The sequence below is a fragment of the Rana temporaria genome, chromosome 5 (assembly GCF_905171775.1).
Source record: "Rana temporaria chromosome 5, aRanTem1.1, whole genome shotgun sequence".
NCBI classification, from domain to species: Eukaryota; Metazoa; Chordata; class Amphibia; order Anura; family Ranidae; genus Rana; species Rana temporaria.
The window spans coordinates 143928341-143954445 of NC_053493.1; the positions used below are offsets into that span (position 1 = coordinate 143928341).

Below are 26105 nucleotides of genomic sequence, written 5' to 3' on the forward strand. Positions count from 1 at the left end.
CGTCAAAGTACGCCACAAGGACGTATTGGTTTAGACGTGTACGTAAATGACGTCCAGCCCCATTCACGGACGACTTCGGCAAACAACGTAAAATTTTCACATTTCGATGCGGGAACGACGGCCATACTTAACATTGACTAGTCCAGCTATTTGATGGAATAACTTTACGCCGGAAAACGCCTTACGTAAACAGCGTATCTTTACTGCGACGGGCGCACATACGTTCGTGAATCGGCGTATCTAGGCATTTACTTTTTCTACACCGAACTCAACGGAAGCGCCACCTAGCGGCCAAAGGTAAAAATTGCACCCTAAGATACGACGACGCGGGCTGTCGTATCTTAGCTAGGTTTAAGTGTATCCCAGTTTGAGCATACACTTAAACTTAGGACGGTGCAGATTCAGAGTTAGGCCGGCGTATCTACAGATAAGCCGGCCTAACTCTCTCTGAATCTGGCTAATAGATTCACTTTGTGTGCACCAAAAGCCTTTAGAAACACATATACTACCATGTAAGAGACATTAACACTGTGCTTAATATTGCATGTGTAGTGCTATGTGAGGGACCCAGCAGGTCCACCCACTACAGGCTGGTCCAAAACTATAGGAAGGGGAATAGAAGACCAATCACCCTGCACAGAGGCAACGTTTTAACCTAGATTACTGTAAAGATCTGAAAAAAAAGAACAGCAAGATCCAATTAAACAATATGTAAACCCAACATAACATATTCCAGACTTGTGCCTGCTGAGAACATATGACTTATAATAGGCAATATTTTCTTATCCCAGAATTCAGCTTTAAACTATTTTCTGCCACAGAGGGCAGGCAACTATGAAGATTCCCAATAATTTCCACACACGTTCTCTGATCGTCACTGCACTAAATGAAGCTATTATGCTGCGTACACACGATCGGAAAATCCAACAAGAAAACCGTGGATTTTTTTCAGACGGAATTTTGGCTCAAACTCGTTTTGCATACACACGGTCACACATAATTGCGACTGTCAAGAACACGGTGACGTACAACACTCAATGACTCGAGAAAAAATTAAGTTCAATGATTCCAAGAATACGTCAAATTGATTCTGAGCATGCATGTTTTTTTGCGCGTCGGAATTGCATACAGACGATCAGAATTTCCGGCAAGAAATTTCTCCGTCTGAAAATTTGAGAAACCAGCTCTCAAAGTGTTGCTGTCGGAAAGTCAGACAGAAAAAGTCTGATGGGGCCTACACACGGTCGTAATTTCCGATCAAAAGCTCACATCAAACTTTTCTTGTCGAAAATTCCGACCGTGTGTAAGCGGCATAAGCAGTGAGCTTCTTCCCACTCCAGTTTCATAGCTGTCATTCCCTGGCTGTTGTGGCTGGGAAGAAGATGATCTATAGACCCCTAAAAAGTCTACTTGGAGAGGAATTGTAATGACTGTTGTACTACAGGCATACCCCACTTTTAAGTACACTATGGGGCTTATTTACTAAAGCTGGAAAGCGCAAAATCAGGCTCACTTATGTATAGAAACCAGCTTTTAGTAAATAAACCCCATTGCGTACTTTAAAGTGGGGTATGCCTGTATTACATAGGGGAGCTTATCAGCCTCCTATGTGATAAAAATAAAGTTAAGTTAAAAAAATATATATATATATATATTTTTACATTTTAAGGTACAGTAAATCAATAGAATGTTTTTTTTTAAGCCCTACACCCCAACGTACAGGCACATACAAACCTAAACACGTGACAGGTACACCTAAGTAGGAAAACTAACAACTGCATTACATATATTTTGATTTGTCATGAACGTCAAAATGAGTGCAGTAATTCTACGACCATCATTCATGATTAACGCCAAAATGATGACCTGAAAGGGCTTTTTAAAGTGTTGCCTATAGGCAGTTTATGGTATTGATGTTTGTCAACATTTCACCAGGCTTGTTTTGCACAGAGTGGCCATGAACGTCCTTTTATGGGGTCCCACGACGGCTGTCTCGGCTCCTCCCCGCAAGAGCTAACCCCCTCTGGGAAGCTCTCTCCAGGTTAAAAACCGCCGGGAAAAAAGAGAGCTGGTTCTCTTTTTTCCCCTCGGGTTTCCCAGCTGACTTTTTACTGCCAGGAATCCTGTACGTACGTGTGTACGAGGCTTGACACTTTCGACACTGTTTTGGGACCATTGACATTTATACAGCAATCATAACTAAAAATAGCCGCTGATTATTGTATAAATGTCACTGGCAGGAAAGGGGTTAAACACTAGGGGGTGATCAAGGGGTTTAATGTGTTCCCTCAGCGTGTTCTAACTGTAGGGGGGTGGGCAACCTAGGACATGACAGAGATCACTGTTCCCAATGTCAGGGAGCAGTAGATCTCTGTCATGTCACTAGGCAGAACAGGGAAATGCCATGTCCCTGTTTTGCCTCTCCTCATTGCGATCGCGGGCCACCAGTGGACATCGAGTATGTGGGATGAGCGGGCACACTCCCATGGCGTGCGCGGGCCCGCTAGCCCGGGATTTCAAAGGGACGTACGGGTACGCCCTTTTGCGCACCCATGCCATTCTGCTGGCGTACATCGGAAGATTAGGCAATACAGGTGACTGATCCTCTGTCTTCTGCTTGCATGTTTTCGGCACAGAACAGCTTCCAAAATTCAGGTTTCTAAAGGGTTTTTTTTTTTTTTTTTTATTTATAATGATTTAATTCTTTATATATCTAAACCAATTCCGATTACCTATGGATTCTCAAGTTTGCATGGTTTATACATGTATTTATTTTTCGTAAACATTTTCTGTTTCCAGTACTTGCACAGGCTTTTCAAGAGGGACCATCACAAAGGACAGAAGTACCATGAGAAACAAATCAGCTTGTATGCAGAATTTGACAGACCAAATCTTTTGCCTTTCCTTCGAGACAGCACTCACTGCCCACTAGAAAAGGTAAGCAAGACAGTTCTATGGGTAGCATAAACTCATCTGCTGAAATTCTTAAGGGGATTCTCAAAACCTTACAAGGGCCGTGGGCTACATAAATATTTTTTTACAGACGTGCTTTGCCTGTGTAACTAACAAAGAACTATGTAACAGGCTTCAAAAAGATTCTGCATGCACAATTCTACTTCATAAACATGCATAGATGTACAGTACGTATATCCATTTAAAAAACATCTTTTATACATAGGCCCGGATTCATGTAGCACTTACGCAGACATATCTCGAGATACGAAGCGTAAATGTGCGCCGTCGTATCTGTGCGCCGTGCCCACAGAACTAGATACGCCTGAAAATAGGCTTCTTCTGTTCGACGTAAGTTTCCTACGCCGTCGTATCGTGGGCGCATATTTACACTGGCCGCAAGATTTACGATTGGAATATGCAAATGAGGGAGATACGCCGATTCACAAACGTACTTGCGCCCGGCGCATTAATATACGCGGTTTACGTAAGTCGTACGTCCGGCGTAAAGTTAATCCTCATAAAGCAGGGGTAAGTCATGTTAAGGTATGGACCAGGGAACAGCCGTCGTATTTTACGCCGTTTACGTAGTAGTAAGTGAATAGGGCTGGGCGTAGGTTACGTCACATCGTAGGCAGTGATTCGACGTATCTTATGGAGTATTTTCAACGTAACTGTGAGCATGCGCAATGGGATGCGTCCACGGGATGGCGCATGCGCCGTTCGTTAGGCCCATCATTTGCATGGGGTCACGGTTCATTTAAATGTATTACGCCCACTTCCACCTACTTTGAATTAGGCGGGCTTACGTCGACGACTTTGCGTTACGCCGGCGCAACGTTGGGAGCAAGTGCTTTGTGAATTAGGTGCTTGGCTCTCTGTGTTACATCGGCGTAGCGCATTTGAGATGCGCTACGCCGGCATAAAGATGCACTCAGGTATGTGAATCCGGGCCTATGTCTTTAAAAAAAAATACCGCTGATGTTTTTGTATTTTTTATTTTAATGATGAAAGGAGAATTTTAACGTATCTGCTTTCAATTAAAACATATCGGTGATCCCACAAGCAAAGTGCATGTGAAGGCACTTCCTTTCCTAGGGTGGTAACATTTGGGCCTCTTTCACATGGGTTTTAACTATCCCTCTTAAAAGCGATCCAATGTGGGTTGCTTTTCAAAGGTGACTGTGAAGAGGTTTGCAGGCATTCAGAAGGCAATACTGCCATTGTAGGTGAGAGGTCAGGGGAGGTAAGGTAAAAACTAAGCTAAACCGCCTCTTGTTACTGCCTCTTTATCGCTCATGTGAATTGGACTCTTCTCAATTCAGCTCCAGCATTATCATCCTTTTCTGCATTCTCCTGAATTGGACTACGATTGGCCTATGCACAGATGGTTGCTGCGGCAAAACAAATTTTCAACTGTTGTTGGAGCACACTTACATGCACATGAAGTTCATAAGAAATAGTCTACAGGATGCCCACAGTTAAAAAGGAAGTAAACCCTCACAATTTATTTATTTTTTTAAACACCTTCAAGAGAAAGGCATAATGAGCTAGTATGCACAGCATACTAGCTCATTATGTGGCACTTACCTTAGATCGAAGCCCCCGTTGTTCTCCTCGGTCCCGTCCACCACCGCCGCCATGTCCCCTGGAGCTTCTTCCTGTTTTCGCCGCTCCGGCTCTGTGATTGGCCGGAGCGGCGACGACGTCACTCACGCGCATGCGCGCAGGACTGGCAGATCCCAGCGCATGCGCGAAAACACAGCATTAACCCGAATAATGCCATTCACAAAAAAGCCACGCTCAGTGCGCCTGCGCAATTGTCTACGGGCATCGGTGCCTGTTTTCGTGAAAATATCTCCTTAACCATGTAGGTTAAGGTGATATTTCTTGCACCTACAGGTAAGCCTTAATCTAGGCTTACCTGTAGGTGCAAGTTGTGTGGTTGGCTTTACAAAAAAGGGTACAAACTGTATATTTAAACAAAATTATAAAGCAAACATGTTGAAGCTACAGTGCTTTACAAAACAAAGTAGAAAGTTTAGTTCTACTTTAAAGCGTATCTGAACCCAAAATCAAAAATGTAATAAATTGCAGCTTACTAGTCCTTGGTTTAGAGGCCGCATTCATTTTTTAAGCTTACTTTGCTTTTATCAGCTTATGATTCTGCAAATACCACGTTTCCTATCCATTTGTGGCTGTGTAACTTTTTCACTGTATCTATGCAGAGAGCCATAGTTGTCACCCTAGTCTACTCTCCTGATATGGACTACAAACATGTTCATGTCTCTTCACCACATGAAGACATGGGGCAATTGGTAGATTACCCTCCATCTCCTGATTGACTCACTGGCTGTGATTGACAGCACTGTCAAAAGCCAATCAGGAGTGTTAGTCCTCAGAGAGGCAAGGCTCTTCTGGACATCACTGGATTGAGAGGGGGCTCTGGTAAGTATTAAGGGGGGGCTGCTGCACACAGAAGGTGTTTTTTCACCTTAATGCATAGGATGCATTAAGGTGAAAAAACATTTACCTTTACAACCCCTTTAAAGCGAAACTACACTGCATCTGAACACCACAAGCCTAAAACACAATTTAAAACAAGAAGTATGGTGTTGGGAAATAATAAATATTTAAACTCACCCAGGTGGATGCAGCATCAATCTGATTTTGCATCTGTCCCCTGCCAGGTCTGCACTGAGAACTAGGGATGAGCTCCAGCATGTTCGCACACTCCATGTGCAGAGCCCGCCAGGAAGTCGCCACGGTGCTGCACTAATCACAGGCAGGGAGACATTTCCCTATGCTCAGCTGCAGAGATCGGGAAATGTCTCACTGCTTGTGATTAGTGCACCGCCGTGCCGTCTTCCTGGCGGGCTCTGCACATGGAGTGTGCGAACACGCCGGAGCTCATCCCTACTGAGAACTGAGCAATTAAACACCGCTGATCACTCAGTTTTCGGGTCTGCTCTGAGCAGAGAGTGTTGACTGTAGCTCAGCAGCTAACTGGAGCGCTGGGCTGTGGAGGGGGTGGAGCAGCTGGCTCAGTCTCCCAGGAGCTCGCTAAGAGGCTGAGCCAGCTGTAGGTCCAGGCATCTGAGACAATCCCAACTGTAAAGTCAGGATCGATCCAGAGCCTGGACCGGCTGAGTGATGTCAGCCGACAGCGGACTTTAGCCTGCTGTCGGATGAAAACTGATCATAGGAGTGCAGAACAAACTGATAGGGGAAGTGAGCCAAAATAGCTTTGGCCTTCTTTTTTAATCTGTTTTCAATATTTAAATCAAACTCGCCCATCCATGTCTTCATGTTTCATTTTGCTGAGAAAGCACTTTGAAAAACACCCCTAACGTTTTTGGCCATGGCTATCTTGAGTAAGGGCAGATGATTCATGAAGCATTTACTTCCTGGAATCCATCTGCCTTAACACAGGCATGGGCATGTGCTTAGTTGAGAAAACCCCCTTTCCCCTCCTGAAGGCTCCTGGGATATATGACATAATTTATAGGCCTGGGAACCAGGAAGTAACTGAGGAACTGTAAAAAATAATAACATGAAAACAAGTAATTATGAAATAATTTCCTGTCTTACTAATGCTAAAGCAGCATGAGGATTACAAATAGTCAGTGTTAGAGAGTGTGAAGTTCAACTATAAGGACCATTATCATTTCCTGGAAAACATTTATAATTTGAAAATGTGTATCTAACTGGGGGCATTTAGTTCACTAGCAGTTAACTGTATTTACTACTCCAGGTGCTGTCTCTAATAGCACTTTTTCTGACAAGACAATATGGGGCATGTTTAACCACTTCCATACCGGGCACTTACGCCCCTTCCTGCCCAAGCCAATTTTCAGCTTTCAGCACTGTCGCACTTTGAATGACAATTGCGCGGTCGTGCTACACTGTACCCAAACAATTTTTTTATCATTTTGTTCCCACAAATAGAGCTTTCTTTTGGTGGTATTTGATCACCTCTGCGGTTTTTATTTAAAAAAAAAAACACTATTTTTTACTTTTTTATTTAATAAATATCACATTTTTTTAAAAAAAAAAACGTTTTTTTTCCTCAGTTTAGGCCGATATGTATTCTTCTACATATTTTTGGTAAAAAAAATCGCAATGATCATATATTGATTGGTTTGCGCAAAAGTTATAGCGTTTACAAAATAGCTGATAGATTTATGGCATTTTTATTTTATTAATTTTTTTACTAGTATTGGCGGCGATTTGCGATTTTTTTACTGTCACCGTGACATTGCGGCGAACACATCGGACACTTTTGACACGTTTTTGGCGCCATTCACATTTATACAGCGATTAATGCGATAAAAATGCACTAATTACTGTATAAATGTGACTGGCATTCAAGGGGTTAACACTAGGGGGTGAGGGAGGGGTTAATATGTATACCTAAATTGTGTTCTAACTGTGGGGGAAGGGGGGTGACTGGGGGAGGTGACCGATCTATGTCCCTATGTACAAGGGACACAGATCGGTCTCCTCTCTCCCCTGACAGGACGTGGAGCTCTGTGTTTACACACAGAGCTCCACGTCTTGTCCCTGTAGCCGCCGATTCCGAGTGCCTGGCAGACATCGCGACCGCCAGGCACGCGCATCAGCATCTCGGGGACGCGCCGGGCGCGCGCGCGCCCCCCAGTGGCCGCAAGAATACAGGACGTCTAGTGGTTAAAGCAGTGAATGTGACTTTCACCAAACATTCACTGATGGTCAATCACTGTCATTTAAAACATATGCACCTGCACGATTCACATGCAGAGAATGTTTGGTAAATGTCAGATTCACTGCATTCATCTTGTATTTGTAGTAGTTAGTATTCTAGTTGCTCTACTTTACAAAGACAAAGGTAGGTTTATATTAGAAGACCTGAAACAAGTGTATTATTTGAACTTGAAACTAGCCGCAGTCTGAATTAAAGTACTTGGCAGCTATGTATCGGTAGCTTTTCCTCTAATTAAGTGCTTGGAAGAAATAATAAAATTTGCTACTTGGAAAGAAGCCTGAAAGCATTTTGAAAATTGAAATTGAAATACCCATCGTGACCAATCAGTGTCAACTCAAGCTAAGTGTATTAAGCCATTTAACAGACCTCAGTTTGTTCGGTATGAAGAAAAAATGTCAGTATTTACAAAGCCCAACGTGCCGTACATTGTACTGACATAGAACACATATTCATGCTTTCATAGGACGTTACTCTAAAATCACTGAGCTCTAGGTTGTACTTAGCGTATGTTCAGCCAAAAGTGTGGAAGCAACCTGACCCATGTCTGGTTTTTGCTGTTATCCAGAGTGCCATTTGCTTAAAGGGTAAGTTTTCATGAAAAATGTATGAGCAAACTAACCCCAAAACCTGCATAACTAGAACCTTCAGGGCCCTGGTGCAAAAAAACATGCAGGGCCCCCTGACCAACACCCCCCCCCCCCCCACCCACACACACACACACACCTTTCAAGAAAGCATGATTTATATAAATGAAAGGCAAATTCAATATATGAAAGAGTAAAACAGTTCTGTTTCTGATTTTAAACTGTAATTGTCAACAAATGTAGTTTTAGGATATGACTTGATCACACGACCAGTCACAGTGATGACAACGGGCCTGCAAAATACCATAAACCAAGACCGTGATAGTGCTGGAGGCTTTATAGGATCAGTGGCAGTGCTAAAGGGGGGCGGGGAATTAGATCAGTGGCAGTCCTGGGAGGGGAGGGGTTGGCATCAGTGGCAGTGCTTGGGGGGTGGGATCAATGTGGGGGGAGGGGGATCAGTGGTTTTGTGGGTGGGGATGAGAATATGTGCTTGTGGGGGGAGAGTAAGATATGTGGCAGTGCTTGGAGGGGGGATGGGATCAGTTGTAGTGTTGATGGGGGAGAAATGGGATCCGTGGTGGTGGAGCAGATTGGCTTCAGTGGCAATGCTAATATGTGTGTGGGGGGGGGTAGGGGTCAGTGGCATGCTGATATGGGGGGTGGGATTAGTGGGTGTTCGTTTCCCCTTAATCCTTGAGGTCTTTCTGGCTCCCTCCACATGTCGCCAGTGACACCTACTGATCCCAAGATGAGACAAACCTCACACAGCGGATACCTCCTCCAGCTCTTCCCCCTTCACTGTACTCAGACAGCTGACTTTCTCTTCCAGTTTTCGCCTCATGTTGGCCATGCCCCATCTGCCTGCAGCAGCAGCAAACTCTGCCATCTTTGTTGGTGGACTTCTAGCCAATAGGTGGAGAGGCTGGGTGTGCGATCTGCTATGCAGTGTACAAAATTTACAAGGCTTCCATCATCCCCCTCATCGGAGAACAACAACAATGTCCCAAATACACCCCACATTACAGTGTGTGCAGGGTAAGGACACACCATAGTCACATGGCCCATGAAGAGTGACCACACCTACAAATCTAAGTTCTGTCCCTGTGTTTCCTTCACACTGAACTCCTCTAATAACGATGATATGATAATTGCAGGGCCCTCTATTATGGTCCCACAGCGAGACCCTTTCACATGTTCTGCAGCAGGCCCCCTTCCTTCCATCTTAGGATCCCCCCACAGTGGTGGAACACAAGGGCCTGGTCGCAAGTGTGACATTTGAGACCCTGGTAGTTCAGCCTCTGCTTTCTTACCTTACAAACCCTGATGCCCTGTGCTACCTGTGTAGAGGTCCATACACTGCAATACACAGTCTCATGCCGTGTACACACGATCATTTTTCGGCATGTCCAAAAAATTCAAAAAAACTTCATTTTCAGCATGTCCAAAAAATTTGTTTTTTCCAACTTCATCATTAAAAACGATGTTGCCCACACACCATAGTTTTTAAAAAATGATGAACAAAGCGCAGTGACGTACAACACGTACGACAGCACTCTAAAGGGGAAGTTATATTCGCCTTTGGGCTGCTTTAGCTGATTCCGTGTTAGTAAAAGACGATTCGCGCTTTTCTGTCTGTTACAGCGTCATGAATGTGCTTACTCCATTACAAATGCTAGTTTTACCAGAATGAGCGCTCCCATCTCATAACTTGCTTCTGAGCATGCACGGGTTTAAAACGTTGTTTTTGCTCACACACGATCATTTTTTACAACCCGAAAAACAACATTTTTTAAAACGACGTTAAAAAATGCAGCATGTTCGAATTTTTTTTGACGTTTTTAAAAATGTCGTTTTTTTTCATGCTGAAAAATGATCGTGTGTACGTGGCATAATGCCGCGTACAGGCGGTCGTTTTTTGTGATGAAATAAAACGACGTTTTAAATCACAAAATAAAACAACGTTTTTGAAACTTCATTTTAAAAAACTACGTTGCCTACACACCATCGTTTTTTCTAAATGCTCTAGCAAAGCGCAGTTACGTTCAGCACTCTTTTCCATTGAAGCTAGCTTCATAACTTGCTTCTGAGCATGCGCGGGTTTAAAAACGTCATTTTGCCCACAAACTATTATTTTAATTGACACAAAAAACGACACAAAAAATTCATTCATGTTCGAATTTTTTTTGTCGTTTTTCAGAAGACATAAAACGACGTTTTCCCCACACACGGTCATTTTAAATTACATTTTTAAAAACTTCGTTTTTTTTCATCACAAAAAATGACCGTCTGTACGCGGCATAAGAGTGAGACCGCAATGACTAATAAGAAATGCTTCTTTTTTTTTTCTGGAAATCACAAGAAGAAGCCTCAGATTTGCTTCTCATAAGTGCTTGCCATTGCGAGTCATTGTCCGCCAAACTGAAAATGAAAGGGAAATCTCTCTAGCACAGCCCCATATAGCAGTAAGATGCAACAGGGGTTTTAATTCATTCTATTCATACCTAGATAAATGTTTTTTGGCTCGACATGCACTTTAATGTGGACCTATTGTCAAAGGTCACCATGTAATAAATTATAACACAAAACAGACACCATATGTCTGCAGTCAGGTTATGTCGATTCTGTGATGTAACGCATGCTTTACCACTGCTTTAGCCTAAAGAACAAGTCTACATTTCTTGAACTTGCAGTCTTATTCATGGAAGGCCTCAGTCCCATTGATACACGTCCAAATTCTGTGTACTGCGTGAACACCAACTTCCCCACGTGGCAGTGCCCAAAACATAGGATGTACAAACATAGAATCAAAAGTGACATTGTTTTGGCTAGAGCGGAGAAAGGCAAATGGAAACCCCCGATTGATTGTGATTCCTCTATATAGTGACAGAGAGGGGTTGGAGAGTGCAAAATCTGGTGCAGCTCTGCATAGAAACCAATCAGCTTTCAGATTTTTTTGTCAAAGCTTATTTGAAAAAGCCAAAGTTATAAGCCGATTGGCTACCATGCACAGGTGCACCAGATTTTGCACTCTCCAGTTTTAGTAAATCCACTCAGAGGGTCTCCACCTTCTGCAGCCTTCTCTTAGCAGCTCCTGCCATTGTTACTTTCATCCTTCAGAAGTTTGAAGTCTCATCATTAGATGCAGTAATTCTCAGAAACAAAAACGGTGACTGTACAGCTGCACCCCTGTATGGTATTTCACCACCAATTAAAGATAATGAATATGTACTGATCTTGTCTTATAAAAAATGGATTGTTTAAAATATACCTTCTGATTCAAGAAATCTCTTTAGAAAAGCTCAAAAAAAAATGTGTTGTTTTCACTTTCTTCGCATACAGAAACTGTCTTTTTTTTTCGTGTTATGTAACATAATTTCAGGTTGTCCTTGTGGTTTATAATAGACTCTTATCATCAAATTTGAAATCTCATTTCCTTTCCCTTCAATTACAGGCTCTTGAGATCTGTCTTCAGAGAAATTTTGTTGAAGAGACAGTTTTTTTGTTAAGTAAGTACATTCACGTGTTCGGCTTAATAGGAACAAGATTTATAAGTATAAAGTATGTGATGCGTTTTGCATATAAGGGATTATCAGCTATTTAGGCAGATTTTTCGCTAAGAAGAATATTTGTTGTGCGCATGGAGCAAGAAATCTTCCATGGTAATAGTAGGTGGCTAACAACGCGTACAGTGCTGCCTATCTCCAGTACCTTCATACTTAATACAATAAATTCAATACATGGACAGCATATCTGTGAGTTTCTTGGGGGGGGGGGGGGGGGATTACTTTATTTGGACGGACACTATTCTATAATTCTGAATACTCCAGAAATGATACCTGTATCTCTGTTGAAGATGGTGGTATAGGAGAAAGGCAGTTAAATGGGAACTGTGGCTTCATGCAAGACAACAATGGACTCCTCCTTTCTAGTATATGACAAGTATTAGTATTAGAGGGGGGGGGGGGTTAATTAGAAAGAAGTTTTCAGATAGCAAGGATAACTTGACAAAAATGAATTGTAAGCTAACTTGCAGCACAAGCTCTAGTTGACACTTCCAATTTGTAGCAAATTTGCATGGTAAGACTCTAGCAAGAGCAAAGTTGCAGTGATAAGTCTACAGCAAGAGCTCTGCAAGTCAGCCACAGTGACCCCTGTAATGGGATAACTATTGCACAACTTTATTGAACCAGAACATGCAGCAGACTTGCAGAAAGTTTTAAAAGAAAGTTGATCTGGAGTCATGCAATACTGACTTGCTGCAATTTTGCAACAAATTTGTGAAGCCTGGCAAGTCTAGCAATAGCTTAGCAAGTCAATTTTCAAACTTGCAGCACATTTGCTTGCTATCTGGGTTCCTTTTTAAAATCAAACTAGCAGGGTGTATCTATAGACACTTCCTTTCCTAGGGTGGCAACTACACCTTTACCCTTCACAATTCTGAATCGCACTACATGGCAACAATGCCCATTGCAGTGGCACATTCTTCTGTAGTCACCCCATCAAAAATTGCGATGTTAGGCCACCACTAAAGTGTGTACATATCAACAAAGAGCTCATGTAAAAAGTGCACAAATTTAAGCAGCACAGGGAGAGAACATGTGTATAAAGTCAAAGGAAAACAAATACAAATGCTATCCTTGTTCATTTACAGCAGGGGTCTCAAACTGGCGACTCCCCAGCTGTTGGGAAACTACAAGTCCCATGAGCCATTGCAAGGCTGACAGTTACAAGTATGACTCCCACAGGTAGAGACATGATGGAACTTGTAGTTTCTCAACAGCTGGAGTGCCGCCAGCTTGAGACCCCTGATTTACAGTGTTCTACAAAACATAGTATTTTTTTTTGTAAGTTTAGTTTGTGGTTGCTAGGAGCCTGATATCAGTTTCAGTCTAAGCTTAGATGTTTTGTAACTGAAATGCTTTTCTTTAGGATCACATCGTATGTTGTACCTTGATTTACTGTTTTCTTAACTGACTTGTATATGACCAACTGTTGTACTGTATATAGCTATTGGGATGGTTTTGACACATAGACTTTGTGTTTTATAGGCAGAATGGGGAACAGTCGCAGGGCCTTGCAGATGATTATGGAGGAACTACGTGATGTGGATAAAGCTATTGAGTTTGCCAAAGAACAGGATGACGCTGAGCTGTGGGAGGACCTTATTCTGTACTCTATTGATAAACCACGTAAGAGCTATGAACAATGCATGTGGCTTCCTGCAGTGTGCTCTTCCATTAGGACAGTCAAGGGCATCTCTAACTAAACATAGTCTGCATCAGAGAGGAATGTAATACCTAATTTGGGCCACTTCCAGCTTTATTTAGGCCAGTATGAAGTGCTACATTGTCATTTTACTTTAGACATGCCCTGTTAGTAATAAATTACGTGACAGACAGAAATTTAATGAACCATTCCTATGGCTGCTTTATGCAGCATTCTGTGATATTACAATCACTTTGCAAAATACATAAAATAAGGTACAACTATATTTCAAATGTACTGTGTGTGTTTGTAAGAATCAAAGGTAATTTTTTAGTGATGTATGCGCTGATTATATGGGCAGTGAGAACATTTACACTGTGGTGCCAGTGCAGTACAGTCTGTTCTCATGCAGAACTCAAAAACCATACACTAAATTTAACTCATAAGCCACAAGACTGGGGTCAAGTCCTTTCAGGTTGCTAATGTCTGCAAATTATTATTATAAATGTTTACAAGGATACATGAAAATTGCATCTCTGCTTTTTATACTTCCCAACAGTAACAGATGCTTGCCATGTATTTCATCAAAATGATGGTGATTTTGTTGCTGCCGTCAACACCAAGTTCCAATTTCTTCCTTGACTGCAATATGCTTTCTAGCTAAACCTTTCTAGAATCTGATCACTGTAATGTGCATAACACCTCTGAGTTTGGTTGGGTTTTTGAAATGCTTACAGAAGAGGCATCTTTTTGGGCTGGCCTGTTAAAGTGGAAGATCAGGCTAATGCTAACTATTCTAAACAATAGGATTTTTGTTACAGCTTTCCTGTAAAATCCTTTTCTTGGAGTACATCATGGGACACAGAGCCTTAAGTATTTCTTAATGTGTAATAGGCCACCTTCAGGTGTTGACACTGGTAAACCCTAATTAAGGAAGTTTACTCTGTTGCTTTTATATTGTATATTTAAGATTTAATATCTCGCATATACGATATATGGTTAAAATAAGGGTTCTGTGATTAGAGTGAAAGTTTCAACATAACACATTTATTTAGAGAAAAGATATTAGCTATCTAACATACTGCATACATATACAGTTTTAAAGTAAGGGAAATAAAAGTTAGTTTCAAATACAAGATAAGCACATCACACTAAAAGTAGTAAGAAAACAAATTATGACAAAGTATATAAGTGCAGGGGAGAAGATAGATTCTGATGTTACCTTGCTACTGACATCCCTTTACTGACATCCCGGGCCCGGGAAGTTCTCATCATCTCTCTCTCCCATTCTATTGATGAGACCCCCTGACTTTATAATCCTGATGTCACTTCTGATTGGCTGAAATAGCCTTTCCTTTTATGGTCACAGCTTCCTTCCACCTTAACTTTATGTCCCTGAGGCCCACTCTGATTGGACATTACTATCCTTTCCAAATATGGGCAACATCCTAGTTCTATCTATTAGCTATGTATAGGTTTGAAGTTTAAACTAATTACCTCTAGCTCGTTAGACCTCCTGTCTATTCATGGAAGAGTACAGTCTTTTCCAGGTGACACCATAAAGTGCAAACCTTTCCCACTGTGATTTCTTCCTGACTTGCTTTGTATGTCAAAAGATGTAGTAGATTGGTCGTCTCCGGCCACCTTCTCACAAAGCAATCATGCATATCAAATACGGAGAGTGCTAATTAGATAAATTCAATCCCTAACTGTCAGCCTATTTAAAGTATCAGAACTTCTCCCCCACCACACATCTACTGTTATCGTAATATATATTTATACCTATGTACAATTATGGCGATTAGACATTAACAATTCACCCCGGGCAACAACTCCCTATATAACCCCTCCTCCTTCCAGGAGCACATCCGTTTTTGTAGCAAAGCAATATGTCTAAATCCCAAAAGAGGGGAGGGACCACTGTGTCCCATGATGTACTCCAAGAAAAGGATTTTACAGGTAAGCTGTAATAAAAATCCTATTTTCTTTATCATGGGACACAGAGCCTTAAGTATTTACTTAATGGGACGTCCCATAGCAATGCCACTTGAGGTTGAGGGGTGGGAGAAACATCCCGCAGGGTACACCCAGACCTGGGGATCTATACTGCTGCTTGCAGCACACTGCGCCCGAAGGCGATATCCTCATACCTCCTTACATGCACCTGATACAATTTTGTGAATGTATGCACTGAAGACCAAGTTGCGGCCTTACAGATCTGAGCCATGGAGGCCTGATGACGCACTGCCCAAGAAGCACTAACCGACCTGGTAGAATGCGCCTTAACCTGAAACGGGGGAATCTTGCCCCTTAAATCATAAGTTTGAATTATCACTTGCCGAATACACTTAGCGACAGTGGATTTCGACGTTGCCTGTCCCTTCTTTGGACCCTCCGGCAGAATAAATAAGAAATCAGTCTATCGAATCTGAGCAGTTTTCTTTAAATAGATTTTCACTGCTCTCGCCACATCAAGACAATGTAGTGACCTTTCTTCCATGGAACATGGTTTTGGAAAAAACGATGGCAGGACAATATCTTGATTCAGGTGAAAACCTGAAATTACTTTTGGCAAAAAGCCTGGACGAGGGCGTAGCACAACTCTGTCCTCATGAAAAATAAAATATGGCTCTTTACGAGATAGAGCAGCCAACTCTGAAACCCCCCTTGCTTAGGATATAGCAACCAAAAATACCAACTTCCTTGTCAGCAGGACTAGAGGAATATGTTGTTTTGGTTCAAATGGCTGTTTTTGTATTCAAGGGAGGTTTGACGGGCGGATTAAGCCGCGTTACCCCTTGTATAAAGCCTTGGACTAAAGAATAAGTAGCAAAGTGGTCTTTGAAATAAGACTGATTAAAGCTGAGACTTTGCCTTTAATAGTACTTAAGGCCAACTTCATCTCTACCCCTAATTGTAGAAAGGCAAGAATTCTGCCTATGAAATATCTCCAAGGGTGCCAACCCTTGGATTCACACCAGGAAACATAAGCCTTCCAGACTCTATAATATATAGTTCTGGAAGCTGGTTTTCTGGCATTGATCAGGGTGGAGATAACTGACCCGGAAAGCCCACTGTAACGAAGGATGGAATATCGCTCCCTGAGAGAGCAGATCTGGCCGTAGTGGGAGGGACCATGGGCCCTCCACTGCCATCTTTATGATTTCTGCATACCATGACCTTCTGGGCCATGCTGGTGCACCAGAATTATCGGCTTCCTTTCCAGCTTGATTCTGCAAATAAGTCGAGGCAGCAACTGGATGGGGGAAAATGCATACATCAGTGAGAACTGATCCCATGGGGTCACCAACGCATCCATTCCACATGCGCGTGGATCCCTTGTTTTGGCCACAAAGTTGACCAACTTTGTGTTGAATCTGAATGCTAGGAGATCTACGTCCGGAGTCCCCCATCTTTGGTAAACAGCCCGAAATATGTCGTTTTGAAGCGACCATTCCCCTGGGAATAACTGCTTGCAACATAAGTAGTCCGCCTGCCAATTCTCTACTCCTGGAATGAAGATTGCAGAAAGGCAAGGAACATTCCTTTCTGTGCAAGTTAGAATATGGTTCACCTCTCTCTGTGCTGAGAGACTCTTGGTGCCTCCTTGGTAATTGATATAGGCCACAGCTGTGGCATTGTCGGATTGAATTCTGACAGGGCAATTCCATAGCCTGGAAGTCCAGACCTTTAGAGCCAGATGTACTGCCCGAATCGCTAGGATATTGATGGGCAAGCTTCTTGGACAGTTGTCCCTTCTAGTACTGCTCCCCAGCCTGAAAGGCTGGCATCCGTCGTTACCACTTTCCACATAAATGGTCTGAAGGATTTTCTTTTCAGCAGATTCTGGGTTAGTAACCAAGTGAGGCTCTGGGCCTCTCCTGGGGACATCCGCATTGGCGAGTCTATTGCCGCGTACACACCATCACTTTATGTGATGAAAAAAAATGACGTTTTTAAAAACGTCACTTTAATTGACCGTGTGTGGGGGAAAACGTTGTTTTATGTCTTGTAAAAAACGACCAAAAAAAATTGAAGCATGCTTCAATTTTATGTGTCGTTTTTCAAAAGTGTAGTTTTTACTTCACAGAAATTGACCGTGTGTAGCAAAAAACGTCGTTTTCCAAGACGTTTTTTCATCCACGCATGCCCAGAAGCTACTTATGAAGCAAGCTTCAATGGTAAAACGTGGTGGAACGTAACCTCACTTTGCAAGAACATTGTGAGAAAAACGATGGTGTGTAGGCAACTTCGTCTTTGAAAATTGAAGTTTCAAAAACGTAATTTTTTACTTCACAGAAAGTGTCGTTTTTTTTCATCACATAAAGTGATGGTGTGTACGGGGCATAAGGCTTAAATTGTCTTGTCCCAAGCAGACAGGATACTGTTTTGTAACGGTCTTGAATGGAACTGGGCATAAGGAACTGCTTTGAATGGAGCCACCATGGTTCCTAGTGACCTCATGCAGAGGCGAATGGAGGGATTGCCGTTTGACCTGACCCTCCGCACCAGTTCTCTTATGGAGTTGATCTTTGCTTGAGGCAATATCACTTTTTCCTGGGCTGTGTCTATGATCAGACCCAAGCACTCCAGTCTTTTTAGCGGTATTAAGGAAGATTTCTCTAGGTTGAGAATCCAACCTAATGCTTTCAGATAGTTGGTTGTAGTGCATACGTTTTGCTCCAAACAAGTCACTGATTGATCTATAAGTAATAGATCATCTAGGTACGCTATGATTGTTAAAGGTGGGGCCAGCACTTTGGTGAACACCCAAGGTGCTGTGGCTAGCCCGAAAAGCAGGGCAAAAAAATGGAAATGCTGTTGTTCCAATTTGAACCGCAGAAACTTTTGATGAGCAGGAAATATAGGGACATGCAGGTATGCATCTCTGATGTCGATTGACGCGAGAAGTTCTCCTCCTAGACGGATGGAAACTTCTGATCTGATTGTCTCCATGCGAAAGGAGCGCATCTTCAGGAATTGATTTCGTTTTCTTAGATATAGAATGGGTCTGACATCTCCATTTGGTTTTGGTACCATAAAAAGATTTGAATAAAACCCCAGACCTTGCTCCTTTGTGGGGATCTGTATGATCACCCCTTGAGATATTAATCGGTCCAGTGCCTGAAACAGAGATTGTCTTTTCTCTGGATCTTTGGGCACACTTGATCTTAGGAAACAAGACGGTGGAAAGTTCTGGAATTCCAGCTTGTATCCCAGCGTTACTGTGGAGATGACCCATGTGTCCTGAATTTCCTTTTTCCAGACTTATGAAAAGTGCAGAAGTCTTCCCCCACCTTGGTGAGGGGGGTTGCCTCTTCATGACGAGGCTTTAGGATTTTGTTTTGCAGATTTCCTACCCCAGGGCTTCTTTTAAACCTGGGTCTGACCCAGGTTTAAAAGAGGCCATCGCCACTGCTTAGAGGCGGAAGCCCTTGGTGCCGGGGAAATAGCCTGTTTAAATGCAGGGTGTTTGTATTTTCTTTTGACGGGTAAAAGAGTGCTTTTTCCACTAGAAATTGTCTTGATATATTTATCCAAGTCTTCTTCGAAAAGTCGCTCCCATGGAAGGGGAACCCAGTTTGGAGGTTCTTACATGGTGTTTCAGCTGACCAATTTTTTAGCCACAGGATCCTGCGCATATGTACAAGCATAAGCGTAAGGCAGGATGCCTGGTTAATAGAATCTTTAAAGGCATCTATGGCAAAACATAATGTCTTTGGTAGTTCAGCCAAATCCCAAGCTTGTTGTGTAGGGAGTTCCCTAAGGGCCAATTTAAATTGGTCCTTTAGGGATTGGCAGACGCCTATCGCTTCGACTGCGGGCTGAGTGACGGTACCTGCTATGGAAAAGGCAGATTTTAGCAGGGATTCCAACTTCTTATCTGTTGGATCCTTAAGCATCTGTGCATTGTGCACAGGACAAGTTAAGTTATTATTCACATTGGAAATCGCAGCGTCAATTGCTGGTACTTTCCATCTTTTGGAGAATTTTTCCTCCAGAGGATAGCGAGTTGCAGAACTCTTAGGCCCCATACACACAAGAGGATCCATCCGCTGGAATTGATCCGCGGACCGGCTCCAGCGGATAGATCCCCTGGTGTGTACGATCCAGCGGATCTGTTTCCGTGGATTTTTATCCCCTGGGATGGATTTCCAGCGGATAAAAATTTGAAGACATGCTTTCAAATCTATCCGCTTGAATCCATCCCAACGGATTGATCCGCTGGTCTGTACAGATTTACCGGATCAATCCGTCCGAATCAATCCCCTGCATGCATCGTAATGATTCAACCCATGCGTGGAATTCCTTATATGACAGCGTCGCGCACGTCGCCGCGTCATCATCGCGGCGAAGGCGCGACACGTCATCGCGATGGGATTTCGGGGGGCATTTTGATCCGATGGTGAGTACACTCCATCGGATCAAAATCCTCGAGAGTATAAGCTGTTCTAGCAATGCATGTGCTGGAAACGCATGAAAAGCATAGGAAGGTTTTAAAGAACCCAAGGAAGAGGCTGGGTTTTCATGAGTCTCTGTTAGAGGCAGCATGAAGGTGGAACAAACCATTTCTGTAAAGCCCCATACACACTATCAGTTTTCCTGCAGGTTTTCTCTTCAGGTTTACCAAAACCATGTAGTGCAAGGGCCTGCCTGATTTCATACAAATTTAAACTCTTGAGGTTTGACCTCATATTAGATGGTTTTGGTAAACCTGAAGAGAAAACCTGCAGGAAAACTGATAGTGTGTATGGGGCTTAAGAGATTGTATCAGCAATTTCTCAGTTTGGGAAGCTGGAAAAAGGTTCATCTACTGTTGTCTCCTCTATTGAGGAATCATCGGTTTGATCGATTGAGGGTAACACCTCATTGTGAGTCCACTGTTCCCCTATCAAAGCTGGAGTGGGGGAAGGGGACCTAGTATGTTTCTTATCCATCTGAATAGAGGATGTGATTAAAGCCACTAATCTTTCTGCCAAACCCTGGAGGGAGGAGGAAAGGGCATCTTCAGTCACGTATGCAGGTGCTGAGATGTGAGGGGCAGCTACACCATCAATTTGTTCCAATAGTTTACCCTGAGTTGCCATACTTGGTGATTCAAGCGAGGATGACAGCGTGGAAATACAGCTTGAGATCCCAATGCCTAGGGGTGAAATTTTTGCTTTCTTGGTTTTTGAAGTGTCTTTTTTGGCAGGCATAGTCCTAAGTACAAAAACAGGCGCTATACAATTTGCACTAAATCGCTGAAATAGTCATGACCTATATCAAGTCGCTATACAATTCAGCCTAGTGCTGGAAAAGAGTGCCCTTCCTGAATCAGGAATGCCATTGTAACCCATACGTGTACCACAGCTCGTGTGTCCCTTTTTTTTTTTTTTGTGTTCCAGTCCAGAACACGAGGGGGGGGAGCATAAACTGCAGTGAGGCACAGAGAAAAAACAAACAGCCAGTCAATCTTAGCAGCGGTACATAGCGGGAACTCCGTTTCCCCTGCGGCAGAGGGGGGGGGGGTAATGTAAAGGGGGTGCAGCGCTGCTGTGCCCCTGACCCACTGGTCCCATCTGAGGGAGAGAAAAAAATACCTTTTTTAAAGGATATTTTTACCTTGTAAGAATCTCCCCTCCACCTGCTATACAAGCCAAGCATGGACTGAGCTCTAGTGAAGACGATTGAGTATGGTAAGTGCATAGACTCCCTCTAGTGGAGATTCTCTTTTCCTTAAGGGAAGAAATACAAAGGCCAAGATTGGGACGCAAGTTTGTGCAGGCGTAGCATATCCTATTTACGCTACGCCTCCGCAACTTAGACGGGCAAGTGCAGTATTCACAAAGCACTTGCTCCGTAAGTTGCAGTGGCGTAGCGTAAATCAGCCGGCGTAAGCGCGCCAAATTCAAATTGTCAAGAGGTGGGCGTGTTTTATGTAAATAAAACATGATTCCACGTAAATGACGTCTCTAACGAACGGCGCATGCGCCGTTCGTGAAAGAATCCCAGTGCGCATGCTCCAAATTACGCTGCAAATTGTCAATGCTATCGTCGTGAACGACTTACACAAACGACGTAAACAACGCAAAATTTGACGCTGGCCCGACGTCCATACTTAACATTGGTTGCTCCTCATATAGCAGGAGCAATGTTACGCCGGAAAAAGCCTTACGCAAACGACATAAAAAATTCCGCCGGGCGCACGTACGTTTCTTAATCGGCGTATCCAGCGCATTTGCATATTCTACGCTGAAATCGACAGAAGCGCCACCTAGCGGCCAGCGTAAATATGCAACTAAGATACGACGGCGTAAGAGACTTACGCCAGTCGGATCTTAGGCAAATTTTGGCTTATCTTGCTTTCTGAATACAGAAAGAAGATACGCCGGCGCAGATTTAAATTTATGCGGCGTATCAATAGATATGCCGGCGTAAATTCTTTATGAATCTAGCCCATAGACTTTTTAAAATATCTAAGTCTTTTCCTTACCTTATCGTCACCGCAGGATTTTACTGAATTGACAGAAAAAATTCCAGTTTTCAACCATCACCGCGGGCTGTGTTTAGCCAAACCTTGAAGGACGGGGTCCCTGAAACAGGGTTCCACTGCCTTGGACCATGTATAGCACCCCCTCAGGAGTTTTAGGTAATTTTACAAAGACCTAAACCCTGGATTTCTGGGGTCCAGCCCTACAAAGAGAGGCATTACAGGCAAAACTTCGTTCTTCGGATACAAGGTCCCAGGTACCATCCATTTAGGCCTCAGTGGCAATGTGGTTGGATCTGGCTTCTTTTTATGGAGGAATTTTAATCCAGCATGGATCCCTCCTGGAGCTCTTCAGAGCATTTCTTCTCTCGAGACCAACACCTTTAGACACTGGTGAAAAAAACTGATGTGCTGCTGGAAGGAGGAGGGGTTATATAGGGTGTAAACTTCCTTAATTAGGGTTTACCAGTGTCAACACCTGAAGGTGGCCTATTACCCATTAAGTAAATACTTAAGGCTCTGTGTCCCATGATGTATGATAAAGAAATTATGTTCCCTCTCCCCTCCTCCTACCAATCCTGCATACCTTGTGTACTTACCTATTTTAATCTGCTTTGGCCTGGTCACGTGATCCTGCATCTCTGTCTCCCCGTGTCTGTGAGCAGCTGCTGCAGGGGAGGGAACGCCGACAACAGCTGGGCCATGGGAACCTATAGGTTACGTCCTGACTATAGGAATTTACAGCCATTGTTGAGTGATCACTTTCACCAGGGAACTGGAGCTGCAGGATTGCGTGATCAGAACAAATAAAAAAATAGGTAAGTATAAAATATTTTTTTTTTATACTGGCATTGCAGGATAGGTAGGAGGAGGAGGAAGAGAACATTTTTAAAAATAGTTAGCTTTTACTACCACTTTACGTTTGTTGGAGCAGATCAAACCAGTTTCGGTGGATGATGTATACTGCATGGATTAAAGGGAATGGTTGGAAGAGCATCCGGGGTTTTGGTAAAAAAAAAAAAAAACGTTGTTTATGAGGCTGTTGTTTCACCACTAACATGCATTCACATAAATGACCTTATTTTGCTATAATAGCATTCATAACTGGATTACTTAACAACATTGGGACCCATGTTGATCCAATCTTACTGATTCACCGCATCAAAGAAGGAATGGAGATTCCTAATCTGAGGGACTCACTTGTAAAAATTCTGCAAGACTACAACCTCCAGGTGAGTGGTGGCATTTTGTCACAATGGATCATCCAGTTCATACGATGGAAAATGTTTTATGAGATTGAATGTTATGAATTCCCTTAGAATCAGGCCTCGTACACACGACCAAGTTTCTCGGCAAAAACCAGCAAGAAACTTGCTGGGAGAATTATTTTGCCGAGGAAACCTGTCGTGTGTACATTTTCGTCGAGGAAACTGTCGAGAAACTCGACGAGCCAAAAAAAGAGCATGTTCTCTATTTCCTTGACAGGGATAGAGAAAATTGGCTTGTCGAATTTCTCGACGACTTCACAAGGAACTCAACGAGCAAAACGATGTGTTTCGCCCGTCGAGTTCCTCGGACGTGTGTACGAGGCTTTAGAAGCCCATGAATTAAAATGTTGTATTGCCATTAATTAGAGATTATAAATGGTGACATCACAACTACCAACTATAAAGGAATTGGATAATTAACAAATTATGCTTCCCAATTACAACTGAACCAATTGAATTTATTTAGAATTCAATGAAAATCTGACTAAAGTACATAGCAGGATTGTAAAATACAGACCCAATGAAAGTGTTCATATTGTCAGCTCATTTTTTTCTGATAAATGTCAAGTCTATCCCCTGGACCCAACTGCTGAGATGCTGCATCATATTTGACCTACCTAAAGATACCTGCATTTTTATTGTTTGGGTATGAGTGATTTATGTCATATCTTACTGTGAGCTGGTTAGGTCTAAAATGGCTTTTGCTTCCATGATAATCAGTCACATCACATAGAGCACTTTCACGTGCTATATTACAATTAAGAATATAATAAAATACAAATAACTCACACACTTTCAGAGATGTATACACTGCTCTTACATTCCTCTTCAGATTCTAAACTATACTAGCATATAAACAATGGGAAAAATAATGGCGCAAACTTTCTGTCCATGCCAAACAAGCAAAATACTTAAACTGTCACACACATCTTCAAAACTTGCTTCCTGATTGGCCAGGAGGAGGATCAGTGTTACAATAGTGAATATTTATTCACTGTGGTAACACACCTGGGTGGACTGTGAGCCCATCCTATTTTGAAGCCTATTAGAGCTTCTGGCTCTAATCAGTGCTTCAAAAAAAATCCACCCTGCATTGGAATCCATACATCCGGCGTCCTGAAAGGGGCCGCATGCATGGATAGGGGGAGGTAGCGATGAATATGGGGGGGGGGGGGGCTGACAAAAACCCAAGAGTCCCTACGAAATGATCAAATATCTACTCATATGCCAGCAAACTTTTGTTTGAGCGGTTACAGGCAAAAGGGTATTTGGATATTTGGTGGGAGTGTTCTGCATGTGCCCAGTTTTGGACTGATGTTAAAACATATATCCCAAATCCTGGAAAATTTCCTTCCTAATGACCCTTCATACTTCACAACATTTCCTGGTCCATGAAATTCTATAAAGTATAATGTCATATCTCCTTTATGCTGGAAAAAGTCTAATTTCAGTCTTATGGTAAATGTCCCACCCACCAACCCCTGGTGAAGGGATTAGTAAGTTAATGCCATTAATGAGGCCGAATGGTATTGCTTTATTCAGAAAGATCCAATATATGATACATTTTATGTTAATTGGGCAATCTGGATGCAGTGCCATAGTCCAAAGACATTCAACCTCTCCACAATTGCCTCCAACCAAGTCACAAAAATCAATGCTTAACCTTTTGAGTATTCTCTACGGTTTGGATATTACTGATCTAAAAAGCCCACAGTTTAATTTAGCAAGCACCCATTGTAGCTTTACTGCTACAGGGCGACCGCTCTGCGCAGAGTCGTGTGTGTATAATATATATATATATATATATATATATATATATATATATATATATAGAGAGAGAGAGAGAGAGAGATAGATAGATACTTTTTTTTTTTTTTTTTTGCATTTCCGGGTAGGGGCGCACGACAAAACACAGCTCTGTCAGTGTAAACAGCACTGAGCTGTGTTCAGTAACAGGGGATCTAGTTGGCTTTTCATTCCGTGCTAAACACAGTACACATACAAACACATGTTAGGCACATATTTAACCCTTTGATTGCCCTAGATGTTAACCCCTTCTTGCCCAGTGTCATTAGTATGGTGACAGTGCATATTATTAGCACTGATCACTGTAATAATGACGATGTGAGTGGTAGTTAGCTAATTTCCACCAGTGTCAATTAGTGTCAATTTGACCGCCGCAGTATTGCAGTCTTGTTCTAAGTTGCTGATTGCCGCCACTACTAGTATTAGAAATTAAAAAAAAATCCAGTATATATCCCATAGTTTTTAGATGCTATATTGTTCACACAAACCAATCAATATACATTTTATTGGGATTTTTTACCAGACATGTAGCAGAATACATTTTAGCCAAAATGTATTTAGAGGTTTTTTTTTCTATGGGATATATTTTATAGCAGGAAGTAAAAAAATAACTTTTTTTTTTCTAAATTGTCGGCCTTTTTTCTTCTATATATTAAAAAATAAGGTGATCAAATACCACCAAAAAAAAAAAGATATAAATTGTGTTTGGGTACAGGATTGCATGACCATGCATTTGTCAGTTAAAATAGTGCAGCGCTGCACAGTAAAAAAAATGGCCTTGTCATAAATCTTCTGGAGGGCACGTGGTTAATAGATAACCCTACCCCCTGTCAACTTTAACAGTGTGTGGTCCCTAATATGGTTTTCAAAACCCAAATATTATGCTCTGGTTAAAACCCCACCACTTCCCTTTTGTTCCCAAACTTTTGTATTCTAGTATTTCTTTGTTTATTTTTTTGTTTTTTATTGTTTATGCAAAATGCACTTTATTGATGTAAAATTCATGAATGTCAACTAATTTTACTGATTGTCAATTTTGTCCATCGGAAATTCCGACCGTGTGTGTAGCC

At 42.4% G+C, this 26105-nt stretch overlaps 1 protein-coding gene across 1 annotated transcript in view; it reads left to right on the forward strand.

Annotated features, from left to right (window-relative positions):
- VPS41 (VPS41 subunit of HOPS complex) overlaps positions 1-26105 on the forward strand; it is a 377598-nt gene that overhangs the window by 318142 nt on the left and 33351 nt on the right. The window contains exons 22-25 of the mRNA XM_040353190.1: positions 2800-2937; positions 11735-11789; positions 13332-13472; positions 23057-23193. Of these exons, the coding sequence (XP_040209124.1) occupies positions 2800-2937; positions 11735-11789; positions 13332-13472; positions 23057-23193 (471 nt within the window). The remainder of the gene's footprint in view (positions 1-2799; positions 2938-11734; positions 11790-13331; positions 13473-23056; positions 23194-26105) is intronic.